General features: G+C 40.2%; 1 protein-coding gene across 1 annotated transcript in view; it reads right to left on the bottom strand.

Moving 5' to 3' along the window:
• dnah2 (dynein, axonemal, heavy chain 2) overlaps window positions 1-15,428 on the bottom strand; it is a gene marked incomplete at its 5' end in the record, with an annotated part of 60,443 nt that overhangs the window by 20,909 nt on the left and 24,106 nt on the right. The window contains 19 exons of the mRNA XM_083993138.1: window positions 688-827; window positions 1,437-1,597; window positions 1,786-1,953; window positions 2,927-3,076; window positions 3,242-3,372; window positions 3,589-3,674; window positions 3,869-4,057; window positions 5,057-5,161; window positions 5,436-5,660; window positions 6,872-7,067; window positions 7,193-7,284; window positions 7,754-7,906; window positions 8,047-8,205; window positions 8,480-8,617; window positions 8,945-9,081; window positions 9,708-9,825; window positions 11,659-11,877; window positions 13,130-13,255; window positions 14,274-14,426. Coding sequence (XP_083849264.1) covers window positions 688-827; window positions 1,437-1,597; window positions 1,786-1,953; window positions 2,927-3,076; window positions 3,242-3,372; window positions 3,589-3,674; window positions 3,869-4,057; window positions 5,057-5,161; window positions 5,436-5,660; window positions 6,872-7,067; window positions 7,193-7,284; window positions 7,754-7,906; window positions 8,047-8,205; window positions 8,480-8,617; window positions 8,945-9,081; window positions 9,708-9,825; window positions 11,659-11,877; window positions 13,130-13,255; window positions 14,274-14,426 — 2,846 coding nt within the window. The remainder of the gene's footprint in view (window positions 1-687; window positions 828-1,436; window positions 1,598-1,785; window positions 1,954-2,926; window positions 3,077-3,241; window positions 3,373-3,588; window positions 3,675-3,868; window positions 4,058-5,056; window positions 5,162-5,435; window positions 5,661-6,871; window positions 7,068-7,192; window positions 7,285-7,753; window positions 7,907-8,046; window positions 8,206-8,479; window positions 8,618-8,944; window positions 9,082-9,707; window positions 9,826-11,658; window positions 11,878-13,129; window positions 13,256-14,273; window positions 14,427-15,428) is intronic.

Below are 15,428 nucleotides of genomic sequence, written 5' to 3'. Positions count from 1 at the left end.
GCGCTTGAGGGGGAAGACATATTTTTGTGAACAAAAATGTGTGTGTGTGTGTGTGTGACAAGAGAAATAGGAGAATGAATTAGAGAAAATGTGTAACCACCAGACAGCTGACCCTCACTGTCACAGCATCCACACTGTAATTGCAAAGTCTCAGGTCCTTGCTACAGAATCCAAGTTGGTAAACCTCAGTTGTCAGCAATTAACTCAGTTTTATTCGAAGGCACAACTCACTATACCCAGAGTAATTGTGAGGAGCTGCTCCATGACTAAAATCTTGTAGTAGAGAGATAGTGAGAATGTTTCCATTATTAAACTAGGAAGTCGTAGGTGGTCAACAGTAAAAAAAAAAAAAACACAATAAGACAAATATTAATTTTAAATAGTGGCAGAAATCTGTCTAGTTATAGAAATACACTCTACTGTTAAGTCCTCCCTGTAATCCTGTGTTGTTAGGGCAACAATGCATGCACAACAGGGGGTCTTCATCCTATAAAAGCTGTGTGATTACTCAATGTGATACTATGTGATTTATACAATGCCAATTTACATAAACCTGTGTGTGTGGAAAACCAGAGGAAAGAGGATTCTCCCAAAAAAGTGGAGGAGAAAAAAGAGGAGGGGAACATACAGCGGAGAAAGCATTTATTATAAGACACAGTCTGGTTCAGGAAAAGTATCAGTACGTACCTGAAGGGCTCTCCCACTGGGCTCATACAGAGGACAATGTGCAGGTTGTTTCTGACTCGCTCTATCAGGTAGCTGAACAAGGAGTGAGGAGTCTCCAACACGTTGTCTTTCCTAGCAGACTCTGACAGAGCGTTGCATACCTGCAGGTGGAGACACATGGTATGAGAAATGGAACAAGGGTTTAACTGACTTGAGACGTGTTCCAAAATAAATCATCATGTCCTACAGTATATGATCTCACAGCATGTCAGTTACACACACTGGAGGCAGTATGTTACAGTAGTGTGCATGACAAAATGATTGTTTAAACAGACTTTTCAGTCTTTACAAAGATATAATTTGCAAAATGCTGAATTATTAATAAAACAAAACAAGATTCCTGTATTCAGAATTCCATGCAAAAAGCTGTGTTTCCATGATAAAAATCAATCTTACATTTACACATACTTCATATTTAAGGCTTGAATACTGATACAGAGAAAAATTTAGAAAATCATACACCATAAAACTGCAGTGCTTTGACCATAAAACACGACAGACCCTCTTTCCAGCAAAAGTTCCCCTTATCAACAGTTTATTGGTGTTTTGGTGGAGCCAACTTATATAGGTACTGGGTAAAACCTTTATTCAGTACTTTATGGTTAAACCAAGGCCATTTAAACCAGATATGTTCCTTGATTACTTAATGAAATGTAAAATAAGTCATAAGCAAATAGACATGAAACAAAAACAAAGGTATAGATACAGACCTCAACAAACTCATCCTGTTTGTATAGATTAGGCACCTCTCCAGAGCTCAGAATGTTATTGATGTCTTCTAGGAATGATTCATCTACAATCTGGGTGTCATTGAACAGGAAGACAGTGGGCTTGTTGTCAACACCAGTCTGACGGTAGAGCTTCTTGATGTCTGACAACAAAGAGAGAGGAGACACACATATTGAAGAGCAGCTGAGTCGACAGGGGACGAAGAAGAATCGGCTGTGAAGAGGCAATTCATCAAAGATCAAATTCAGGTAAAACATCACATTGAAAATAAAGATATAAGACCTTGAAGCCTCTCAAACGTCAATGGATTAGAAGTGCACTTCAGCTCACCCTCTCGAAACTCCTGTTTGCGGTACTGCTTGGTGACTTCTACCTGGAAAACCTGGAATTCACAGATGAAGGCGGCCATCTTGGAGAGGCTCTGTCTACCAGAGCCCCCAACACCAACCAGCAGCATGTTTCCCCTGAGCTGACTGATCACACGCACTACACGTGTTACTGTGGAGAAAACACAAGTATATAAATATACCAACTTACATCTGAAACCCTTTATCAACAGTGTTTTTATTACCGTAAATTCTCAAATAGAAGCCTGGGCTTTTATTTGCTTCAACTGCCAAACTGACTCAGCTTATATTTGAGACAGGTGTCTTTATAGGATAGGTTTTTATTTAATTTTGAATACATTTTATGCGCAGCAAAGATGGAAAATACTCTCAAATTGTTCTATTCTACTGTTTAAATGAGTGAGAATAGAAGGAAAGAGACGGATCTGGAGCACACATTCATTTATAAGTTTAATCAGAACCAATTAATCTTGCAGAAAATACAAATAGACCCGGCTTATAACTGAGACTGGATTTTATTTGCTCAACCTGTAGCCAGACCTGCCAGTACAGGAGATAGGCATCTATTTGAGACTCCACTTTTATATGAGGATTTACCGTATATCTATCTTTATGGCTTTAAGAACTGATGTGAGGTTGTTAAAATGTCTCGTCTTCATCTCAGCATTCTAACATTGCCAAAATATTATTAAAATGCATGTAACAATATCTACAGTTATACATTTTTCCCACTACCGCAGTGTGCGAAGCAATAATACATACATGGATACATACTAGTGTCATCCCATTCTGTTTCTTTACTAATGCACAGTGATTGGTTCAGAGTGGTGTGTGGAACAACGGCAGCCCTGTACAGAGCTGAGTCTGGCGCTGCTCCTCCAGCTGCCTCGCTCCCCTCACCTGCACCTCACACTGTGTTTCTTTAAAACGGTTTTAAATTGGCCCTGAATCATAACACAGTGAACCCACCAGCACATGAGGGCCTATTATACTGATTGTTTTTAAGTGCTGATTTGACTGGACAGAATGCCATGTGGACACAGCGGGTCGAGTCATTAGGGGGAAATTTATGCACAGTGTATTTTCTATTTAATCATTTGTGTGTGTTGTGTTATGGGGCACACCGTGTTCTATGGCGTCTCGGAAGAGCACCAGGCTCATGGACACCACACCAGGTATCATGTTGTAGTCTTCCAGCTGGGTTTCCATGAACTTCTTGAGAGCCTTCATATCCAGTAGGTCCTCATACACACGAGGCTCACTCAGCATATCACCTGACACACACAGATAAACCCACACAAACACATTCATGTCTATATCAGTTTCATGATGGGTAAAACACAGGCCACAACCAGTCCACTTTTCTTCACACAGCAATGACATGTCAGTGTGACATGTCATGTGCATGTGTGGCATGTATGTGTGTAATGTATATGTACCAAATATTGGCGACCGTTTATTAGGGCAGATGTTGTGGAATGTAAGGTCAAGGAGTGAGCCCAGTTTTTCCTCCATCACAGCAACAAAAGCCTCCGTGTCACTCTGATCTACAAGTCGGTCTGAGAAAACCCTGTAAACAGAAAAAGAGCAGAGACGACAAATGATATCACAGTTGTAACTAACAGAAAAAAACATTCAGCAATTGAACATATAGTTCTGGGTTTCAGATAAGGGATAATGATGCAGTAAATGTTGCATTATACAGTACTGTGACTATGGGAGTAGAATATAGTAAATATGCTACTTGACTGAGAGAAGGATTAAGATTTGGTGAAAAACATGTTACCTGAAGCACTCATGGATCCAAAGTCTGGTAATGTTGTTTTTGGTATCATGGAATTCTGGGTGAGCTCTTAGCAGACCTTGAAACACCTAGCAAGTGAAGAATGGAAAAAAGACTGTCCTTTAATGTTTTAATTAAATACTGTGTAAGTGTAGAGAGCTGAACGAAACAGGTTCCTGTTGTATTTTCGTGACATTTCAAGTGGTGGATGTGTTTTTGTATTGATTTACATACATACATCTATCAATCTAACCCATCTACGGTATTATGTTCTGTGTAGTACCTTGGAGATATCCCTGAGGTTGAAGAGATAGTGTATCTTGGCTGGAGTGGGAAGAAAACGAGCTGAAACAGCATAATACAGTTCTAACGTGGCCCGAGTCAGGACCTCTCCAATGGGCTTCAGATCCTCCTTAAACTCCTGTAGTTTCTGGTTGATCATGGTGCTGTAGATCCGTCTGATCTGGGACTCCTGCATGCAGAGAGGATGGGTTTGTTCAAATTTGGTACATCTTATAAACAGCACTGCCATGTTAATAAAAAAAAATCTGAGTAGTAGTGGTTGAGTGAAAGAAAAGCAGAATGAGTATTTTCTGAAGTGTGTAACAACCACATTAATGTTTTCCACTTTGCACATTGAAGCGGTAAGGCAATTTAAATAACAAGGGCAAAAAACAAATTCATTTTGCTCTTCTGTTGAGAAAAAGTAGATTAAAACGGAGAGAGGGACAACAAATACATGTTGAAAATCAAAAGTCAACAGGACAGTGCTGTGGACAAGTGGCAGATGGAGATGGGAGCAGGAAAGGTTGAAAGGAGCACAACAAGAGAAACATGAATATATCTGAAAAACTGCCACTTAATTGAAAAAGACACTAAAGGAAAGATACAAAAGGTGATCTGGAGAGGGAGTGAACAATTAAGAGGGAGTACAAAAATGCCAAATAAAACAAAACAAGGCAACCAAACAAAAGAGGTAACAAAGAGAAAAGAGACAGATGGAGGGGGGGACGTTAGCAGGTGGAGGCAGCCTTTCAGTCAATCATATCTCCTGGGTGCTGGTATGGGAGAGTGCAATTTTGCAGTGGTTATCATTTTCATCACAACTATAATCATAATCTGGATAATTCCAGTGGGGCGAGACAAAAAAAGCATTTGTCAAACAGTGACAGAAGATGAAAAAATATCTGTCATGTGGGAGAATACCCAAATCAACTTGGCTGAAATGTCAAAAACAGTCAGATGACAGAAAAGAGAAAGATAAAGAGAGAGTGAACAACAGATGGTGTCGAGTGTTTTCTTTTACTCAGATGAGAAAACAGTCGAAACAATTCATAAATACTGGCTATTTTTATTTCATTGTTCAGTGATCAATGCACATGCAGCTGTTTTAATAGAAAACAGTTCATTAATATGAGTTTGTGGAAAAGGAGAAATGGCAGACAGAACTAAAGAAGAGGTAGGGACTCACATTTGGAAAGGTCATATTGATGAGGTTGAATCGACTCTGTAAGCGGCCAGAGATGTGAGTCCTCCCTCCACCAGGGGGCCCCATGGATGCCAGTAAAAACATGTCCTAGGAGAGCAGACACACACACACACACACAGAAAAAGTAGTCTCACAGTATCACACAGCTACGTAACGAAATATATTTCAAATGTCCAGATGTTGTATCTAAAATCAATTCTTGACCCACGGATTAAAAACAGTAAATCCTGAGATAATAATGGATGGGGCAAAAAATGAAAATGATAATATGCTAATATTCTAGAATACTGTATGTAATACATAAGATAATATATTACAAGTACAGAGCTCATTCCCACCCTGAAGCCTAACGCCGTCTTACCTTAACAAACTTCAGGGTCTGTTTCTGGAGATCATACCAAAATCCATAGTCAATCCAAAGACGCAGCAGTTCCAATGGTGGCTGAGAGCCAAAAAGGTCATGGGCGGGCATGTTGAGGTCATCCATGAAGCATACCAGGTGTTTCCCCCCTGTTGGCACATACACACCTTTGGTTCTCTTCTCTATTCGGCTCTCCATGATGGCCTGGATGTTATTAGAGGTGGTCTGGACGGTGGTAGGAACAAAGAAACCAAGAGACACAGAAAAACAAGAATGAAATGGTAGAGTTAGGGTCAGTTTCATTATATAACAATAGGGAAATACAATTTTCCACTGAAAATAACAGAGAAATAAAGTTTGTTGTATAACGTGGACATCTATATGCGTACTTGTGTGTATTTGTATGATTTCAGTTGGCTGGTGCTAGGAGTTTGGTGGTAATGGTGAGGTTGTTTGGATGTGCATACAGGCCGGGGTGGGGGGGGCTTTCATCACGTGATTGAGTCTAACTGCAGCAGCATTGAGCATGATGTCACTTTTATTCTCACTGTAGTGAAGATTAGATGGAAGCCGTGAAGAGATGGATGCAGCCGCTCCCTCACACTCAAAGATACACACTCATGTCACTGTATCTAATGCTGTGAGCAAGTGTCAATCTGTGTTAACCTGAGCCTGTACATGTTTCTAAAGATCACACCCCAAAGCCCTATTCGCACGGGATTAGTATTACCTGGGGACCTCTGTAATTTGTAATAACTGCGGAGGATGTCTGTGATCTTGATCCTGTGCGAATGCGCCATGTCTGTAATTTGTAAAGTAAAATTTCCACTGCAAATTACCTACAATATTTCGCCAAACATAGACGTCCCGTGATAATACTAGTCCCTTGCGAATCTGCATCTCAGTGATTGGGGGGTATTTGTTGTTTTTATTGCAAGCCTTTTTCTACTTCCCGGTTGAAACATGGAAGCTGCGGTGGAAATTATGAGTGGGAATTTTGACACCATTTTAGGTGCAAATACAGTCTCGTCTTGGTACTGAAGACCCATTCGAAGAAACATCAAGCTTGGATCCATAAAAAGAATTTCGGAGGATATTGAGATAGATAAATAGATAGATAGATAGATAGATAGATAGATAGATAGATAGATAGATAGATAGATAGATAGATAGATAGATAGATAGATAGATAGATAGATAGATAGATAGATAGATAGATAGATAGATAGATAGATAGATAGATAGATAGATAGATAGATAGATAGATAGATAGAAGACGGACAAACTCCCGTTCAAAAAAAGAGAGACAAGCTAAAATTAAAGACCTAATTAAATTAGTTACACTGCTGATATTGTTGTTGACAATGTTGGTTTCTATGAGGTCAGAGGAACAAAAACACACATGTGGTACACACAGGCCATGCAAAAGCACCAACCTGTGAAGACATGTTGATAGTGAGGGAAGCCCACTTGTTATCCAGGCCCTGCAGAACATTTTGGGCCACTGAGGTTTTACCAGTGCCCACTGGCCCAGTGAGCAGCACAGGATACCGAGCCATCACCAGAGCCTTGACCAGGAAATTGTAGCGAACTGTGTCCACTGTTGGAACCATAATCTTGTAGAACGGAGCACTGCAGAGAGCAAGATATAAATTGGTGGATGTTATGTGTAGGTTACATCATCTACTACTTACTATAAAGATAAAAAAAAATCCAGCATCTAATGTCCAGGTCCATGAGACTGCCTGGCTTCCTACCTGGCATTGTAGCGCCAGCCTTTTGGCAGCTTATCTTCAAAGGAAGCCCAGCATTTGTTCTTGGTGTCCACAAAGTATTCATAAACGGTGTCCTGTGAAAGTTAATATAAAAGGCTCAGTGGTGGTTGCCTGCCAGACACAGATTAATTCAGTCTGCTGATGAAAGGTGAGGTAACAGAATTACCCTGAATCAGTATTATGCCTGTGGTGGATACACCACTAATCAACTAATCCAAGGCTTGTCAGTCTCAATCTATGCACACATCATTCATGGTGTAATGATCACAGAAAAACTGTGCTTGTCTTGAGAAATTATTTGGCACAAAACATTACATTTTAAACACTTAAAATACCAAGTGTATGTTTAAGTCCACTGTGTTAGCTAAATTTATGTTGTGCATAATTCAAATAAGAAAAAAATACATCTTTCAACTATCTCTCAGTACCATAGTAACCTGTTAGTCTGTCAAAACTATTTAAAGATAAAATTTCTTTTGAAGCCCTAGAGAGAAAGTAATTTGAATGGCTGTGCGGGTAATTAATATGTGACAAACAGAAGACCTTGTTGGGGAAGGTGTCATCCATCTCTCGGAGGAAGTTGTCCATCTTCTTGCGCCCATCTTCGTCAACAGAGGCACAGATGGACCAGATAAGACTGAATATGAACCAGAGCTCCACCATTCTACCCAGGTTTTCTGTGTCTGAAGTGTTCACCTGAAGAAAGAGAGAGAAACATCATGATATTATTAGATTTGATTCCTAATGTGGGTCAAAACATTTACTTGGCTGGAAAATGATTCTCCATAGGACTGGTTACAGAGTGAAGGTTACACATTGTGTTTTAGTTGTCCTACCCCGTTGCTGCGTGTAGCCAAGGAGTCATACAGGCGACAGAGTGATGTTACTCCATTAAGTTCAGTGATGGGGATCAACTCTTTACAATTACGCTTCTTGAAGTTCAGTGTGCTGTCCATAAACTTTTCAAACAAATGCTTTAAATGTTCCACTTCAGCCTGTGAAGAAATGGTGCAACAGATAGACCAATGGAGGGAAACAAAGGCAACAGTTACCAGATAAGAAATAAATGAAATGGATGTCATTCATGAAGGTTTACTCATCTTCCTCTGATAAATTTGTTTGTAACAGAAAACATTTTTTTCTGGAAACCTGGCTCAGAAATAAATGCAATTGCCAAAGAGTTGCATAACAGTCAAAAAAATTAGCATAAACTGCTAATATGCTGTCAAAGCCTGACAAATATATGTATTGTATTGTATTGTATTGTACCTTGTGTCGCTTGTCCAGCCAGGATTGAACAAAAGGCGTCCATCCCAGATCAGTGTAATCATTGTAAACCATCCCACAGCGAGACACTGTAGCTGGAGAGGCCATTGCCAGATTCTCCACTTCAAACAACAGAGACACCTATGGCAGTATGACAGAAAGTTATATATGGTAACAGTATAATGATGTAAACCTTCATTAAAAAGCCTTTTTAACAGACGACATCTCTACGTATATGAAGCACCAGGAAAAGCACATGTGTAAATAATGACGCTGACATTGGTTCCACTGTCCTGGCTGGGACTATATGCACTCAACAGCGACACTGTCAGAATTTACTGGAACACTGGCCTCAAACTCAGCCATTGTTCATTTTAACCCACCCATGCTTTTCCTTCCATCTATTTATTAATAATGTCTTGAATGAGAAGGTCTCAGCAGCAGTCATGTTTCCAGCTCTGTCCTCACCTGTTCAGGCATGGAGATTCTCTCTCCATTGATGAGTGTGAGCACCTTGTTATCATCCATTACAGAGTTCATACTTTCTATCCACAGTGTGTCAACAGGCCCATCAAACACAATCCACTTCTCATCCGGTTTCTCATCTAAAGGATGGAGTGGAGGTGCAGCATTAGATAGAAACAGTGAAGTGACAGATGAAGATATGAGAACATTGTTCATACTGTTACTGTAGATACATGTTGCAAACAATTCTAAGAAAGCAGGATTAAGATGTCTGTGATATTTTACCTTTTCATTAGGGCAACATAACATCAAAAATTATAAAACAAATCATTCTCAAACGTTTGATGTGAAAACTAATTACATGTTGATCACAAAAAGACCAGAGTTGAAGAGAATTGGTCATGATAAGCGAAAAGTGAAACTCAAGTGTTTGAAATTCAGTGTACCGTAAAATGTCTAAGAAGAACACGTACAGCACAGAAACAAACAGGCACTGCTCTTCACCAGCTCTCCAGAGCAGCATAATACATAGTAACACAAGGAGCATTTGTTAAAATGCCAATTTTACATGTGTTATTCAAAGCAACAGGTCACAGGCTGTCTGTGCACAAGTTGCCAAATGTTAAAATCCCAAACATGCTCTGTTTAGACCACATTTTAGAGTTACTTTTAGCATTGCTCCCTCAAGATTAACTATTAAAACCGGGACTGTGCATGAATGCTCTCTGAACTTGAGATGTTAACAACAGTGTGTTAGTGTCAGCACCTGCGCAGGCTGTCCTCATGAGAGAAGACAGCACTCCATCAGTCCACTCATTGGTGGACAGGTCGTTTTCTCCATATAGTTCTCCCAGACTCATTGCCTTGGGGTTCAGAGGATACTCCTATTGTGCCACAACGACCAGAGCATGAAAGAGATGAAAGACAACATAAAGGGGATTATAATTCTTAAGACTGATGATAGTATGTGCATGGTTTTTGCAACAATTCAAAGACACATTATTCAATTTGCGCCCCAGTTTTAATATATATTTTTTATATATGTATATTTTTGGGGCTTTTTTGCCTTTAATGCATAGGATAGTGGAGAGAGAGACAGGAAATGGGAGGCAGAGAGGGGGGGGGACGACATGCAGGATAGGGCCGCTCGGCACGGGATTCGAACCGGGGTCGCCTGCAGTTAGGACTATAGCCTCAATACATGGGGCGGGTGCTCTACCAACTGAGCTAAACACTGCCCCAAGTTTTAATATATTAAAGCCAGAAACACAATAGAGACATGATGGTACTTGTCAATGTTGGATTCTTTTTTGAAATGCGAAATATAAGTCGTTAGCATGTGTTCTCCCACTTTTGGTAAGAAGGGTTCATTTACTTAAAGCAGAAGTGAGTGATATATTTGTGTTAATATAAGTCTTAAATAGTTATATCTTCCGACAGCAATCACTTACATAGAGTGTTTGGACTGAAACACGGGTCTCTCAGTCCCTCTGCTCTGCTCTGAGCCGAAGAGAAAACATTTATCGTATCCTACAGTTTTTATCCAATGAGGAGAGAGAACGGCATGCAGGGCTGTGTGTGCAGCCAAGGGACGCCGTGAATGTGGTGACGTAGCGACGAGGACTGTTATGGTGCGTTCAAGGAAACTCGTATTTTTCCGACCGTGAAGTGGTACCAGTTCGATCTGGTACGAGTTCACCGGTCGGAAGTTACGAGTGGCCGTTATAGTGACTTTCACCGGTAAAACAGGTCGGAAAAACACGAGTGGGTTGCCTGGAACGCTACAAAGTCGTAAGTTGTGACTTGAAGCTGTAATTTACGATTTCAAAAGCCTGCCTGGAACGCAGCATTAGCGAAAACGACCGGATCACTCACTTCTGCTTTAATCATTCAATATATAAGTTCAACCGTATTGGTATTCAATGTATAATTTCATTGGTATATTCTGCCTCCATCTCTGTGCAGTGAAAGCGGAAGGAAGTCAATCTTTGACAAGGCTTATCTTTATACTGCAGTAAGCTTTCCTTTTCAAGTAGCTTCAGCATGTTTCTCATGTTTATGGTTGTTTGTTTTTCAGTACAGTACATGCATTTGCATGAACAAGTGGACAGGATAAAATGAGCAACAGAATTCCTTGTATCTCAGTGGAGACAAATAGAGAGAGGAATAATGAGAACCAGCAGCAGTGGAGGCTGACACTAGGAGAGACACCAGAGAAAATATATGCAAAGAGCACAGAGGAATAAAAAACAGCATGAAGTTTAAAATGGAGATAAATAAATAGGAAGACAGCAAGATGAAATAAGGAAGGACAGAGAGACAAGGAAACAGAACAGACGACTGTATCTGCTTTAGTAGAAGAGACAAACTAGTGTCTCTATAAAAAATAAAAAATAAACATAAGTTATGCTGGTGAACTGTACAGTCACTTAATGTTGTTTGTTGGATCTGGCTACAGATAGAAGAAGGCAAACGAAATGCAAGATGGTAAGTGTACCTGCACAATATAGTCCTTTGAACAAGGAATCAGTCATAATGGGGCCTTTATGTGCCTCATTTGCTTATGATTAGCAAATAAATTACGAAATTTTAAAACAATACATTTGAATACAAATCCTGTGTTGGAGGCTGATGCTTTCAGGAATATACCCCTCACAGTGGGACCTCAGCATTATTAAGCAATACATTTAAGATAATTCATTGCCCTCCATACTCACCTGAACCTGCAGGAAGCCAGGTGCCTTCTTGAGGTGCATGGCAGTGAGGGCATTCTGCAGAATCCGCCAGGTGACACTCTTGGCGCTGCCGGTCTTGCCAACCAGCATGGAGGAGTGCCGCGAGTTTTTGGTTTCATAAAGCTGGATCACTTTGGTAATGATAAAAGGAGTCACCTGCAAACCGCTCCGACGCAACTCCACCTCTATGACCTCCCTCAACTGTGACAAAATGACAGAAAAGACTCTCAGGACTCACTATGAAATATACAAATTCATGATATATTGACTATGATGTAGCAGGGCGGGAGGGGGGCACATGTAATGGGCTGTGTTGGACCTTTGAAGGTATTTCAGCAGGTAAAGGGACTGGGTGAGCTATAATCTGTCAAATATAATCCTCCTGAATGAAACCCAGTCTTTTTTGTCAAGTGGAAATGTACTTTTATGGGTTGTGTTAACACAGGCTCATCCATTCATGTGGACGGAAATCAGTTTTTGGCAGACAATCACTTTTGGGCACGACACCGGCTTTGGGGGCACAACCACGCATGCCTGTGTCTCTCAGAATAAAATCCCAATAGTCTAGCAAAATGACAAAATATCATCATTTATCCTCAATTATATATATAAAGTGATCGCTTGAATTTGATAAATTGTGCAGCTCTAACCACAATGGATTTATGACTGACTGATTCATGCTACAGCAGCACAGTACTACCCCAAACTAACATATCACTACTGTATCATAAAGATAGTCGACTAAATAATAAACTAGCTTCAGGAATAAGAAGAAGAGGATGGGTCTGATTTTAACAAGGCCCTCACCAAACTACCCCGGGATTACATGATAAGACAGAAGAAGGAAAGATGGCCTACATCCACACAAGAACTGTAGCAAGTTCTCCAAGACGCTGGGAACAACCTATCTACCAAGTGTGGTGAGAAACTGTTTGCAGATATGGAACCAAGTAGAGATATAAAAAAAAATGCAACATCAAAGCTGCATCAAATATTCATCAGCCTCTATACTATTATGTATACTGTATATTTGTATTATCTATACCTGTTTATGAGAAATATTTATTAATACACTGATATACAGATTCATGAACACTCAGACAGATGTGTCTGCAAACATGACCCTCTCTAGACAGGCATACAGACAGACAGAGGCTGATAAGTGGCTGCAGTGACAGCAGTGGTGTCTGAATGTTGTCTTACCCTCCTGAGGTAAAGTTTCAATATTGGTACAACCTGTTTCTTCATTTATTATTGGTGCTATAACGAATATCGAGAAGAGGTGACAGCTCTCAGAATCACCTCTGGGGGCAAATGAACTGCAGCTGAACTCTACTTTGTTTTGCATCTAGTCACTCAGTTAAGGAATAACTTTGTTATTTTGCAGACAAAGAAAAAGGGAACACTGTCATGTAGTCAGAATAAACATGATGATTTTAGCTACCAAACTTACCTTGCCATAATCTATAACGGGTGTGTCCACAGCCGGGAACAAGTCCTGGGTGATCCCATTGAACAGTGGCACATCAGTAGAGGTCAATTTAGCAATGTTCATGTCCTTCATGGCCATTAACAGGATCTGAGAACAAAAGATGAGGACATACTGTAATAGTTTGACACAGTTGGTAAGCTAAAAAACTAAACAAAAGAAAAACTGGTTCCCCAATGATTTAACTTAAAGCAGAAGTAAGTGATATATTTGTGTTAATATAAGTCTTATATAGTTATATCTTCCTACAGCAATCACTTACATAGAGTGTTTGGACCGAAACACGGGTCTGTCAGTCACTCTGCTCTGCTCTGAGCCGAAGAGAAAACATTTATCGTATCCTACAGTTTTTATCCAATGAGGAGAGAGAACGGCATGCAGGGCTGTGTGTGCAGCCAAGGGACGCCGTGAATGTGGTGACGTAGCGACGAGGACTGTTATGGTGCGTTCAAGGAAACTCGTAACTCGTGTTTTTCCGACCTGTGAAGTCGTACCAGTTCGATCTGGTACGAGTTTACGGGTCGGAAGTTACGAGTGGCCGTTATAGTGACTTTCACAGGTAAAACAGGTCGGAAAAACACGAGTAGGTTGCCTGGAACGCTACAAAGTCGTAAGTTGTGACTTGAAGCTGTAATTTACGGTTTCAAAAGCCTACCTGGAACGCAGCATTAGCCAAAAAGACCGGATCGCTTACTTCTGCTTTAACTAGACAGACAGCACGCTAAAACATTACAGCACAGCTTGAATTTGCATTTAAGCTCCAGCAGCCTGTCTGCTATTCCCATACAATAAATTAGTCTTTTTAGTCCTAAATTCCTATTTTGCCTGACAACAGACAGCATTTCCTTGACGAGCTGCAGTGGAAAAAAATAAAACGAAAAGGAAATTTAAAACAAAAAGATGGTGACTGAGGGAGGGAGACACTTACTTGATTTGACTAACTCAGAAAGCTGAAGCCTTACAACAGCCTTACATGAACTAGAATCCCATATGTAATTTCTTAACGGTTTAATAGTTACACCAAGCAAGACACACACACACACACACACACACGTATACAAAAGCTCTTTGCAAGTGCACAGCAACTCCTCGAACTCTTTTGACCTACTTCTTCATCAGGAACCTTGGGGCAGACACGGCGCTTCCTTCCAGCATATCGAAGCAAGGAGGTGAGAGCACGCAGGCCAAAATCATAGTGGTCCTGTTTAGACAGCTGCTGCACCGCCAGGGAGTACAGGGTGAACACCTTCTTAGCCAGACCCTACGACAACAGACGTGTAAACAGAGGTGAAGTAACGAAGCATGAAACAAATGAGGAGAGAGTAAGAGAGAGAGATGTCACTTTACATCAGACTAAAATTTGCAGGATAAATCCGAGATCATCCAGAATGACACCAGTCGGTGTGACAGTAAAATCAGTTGTCCAGATCCATCACTTCCCATCCCCTGCAGTGGACTTTACAAACATGTCAGATCATCACACATCCACACAGTCAGCATGCATTGGATTTGTGGGTTTGTCCTTCAAACCTACAGGGAGTGTTGTCCCAGCCTGCTGTGGATTATTGGCAGGTTTAGTGATTAGATATTTGTATACTGTACTGCACTGAAATATTTAATAAAGTAATGTTCACAGAAAAATCACTGTGATTGACTGTATTTTAATAAAATTATATCCATAGTGTTTTTGCAATTTCAGTAAATTCAAACACAGACATGATTATGAAAAGAAATATGTCTTTACATATCAAATTTGTAACCTCAGAGAGAATGACACACTCACAGAACTCTTATCTGTATTGTGGTATATTTTACTACAACTAATTATAAAACTGATACAAATTCAGTCTCTAACTGCTGTTAAACTGTATTTACAGGATTAAAAGTAAAAGTCTACTCATTTTATGTTTGGCATATCGCCATCTATGAAATAGATGCAGTACAGCTTGGAACCAAATTTCAGTGATAAGTCTCTCTCTGCTTGATGCATTTGCTTTCTTGCTCTCTTCTTTTTTATTTTTCTATCCATTCTTAAGGCATTTGAATTACACACCACAGTATCACCTACAGTATTATCATCAGGTGTTGTTTCTGTCTGAATCTGTTGATGCCTGCACTGCTGCTTGGTTAACACTACCTGGCACTTAACTGTGGATCCTGAGGGGATTCAGCATGGCAAGAAAACCAATTAAGCCATTCAGCCTTGTATGAGTGTGTGTGTAAAGAGCAAAACAGGTGTCCATAGTGTTCAGTCTACATTAAT

Source organism: Trachurus trachurus (assembly GCF_905171665.1).
Source record: "Trachurus trachurus genome assembly, chromosome: 18".
Taxonomy (NCBI): domain Eukaryota; kingdom Metazoa; phylum Chordata; class Actinopteri; order Carangiformes; family Carangidae; genus Trachurus; species Trachurus trachurus.
The sequence above is the reverse complement of the archived record's forward strand: the minus strand, read 5'-3'. Positions and strand labels throughout refer to the sequence as shown.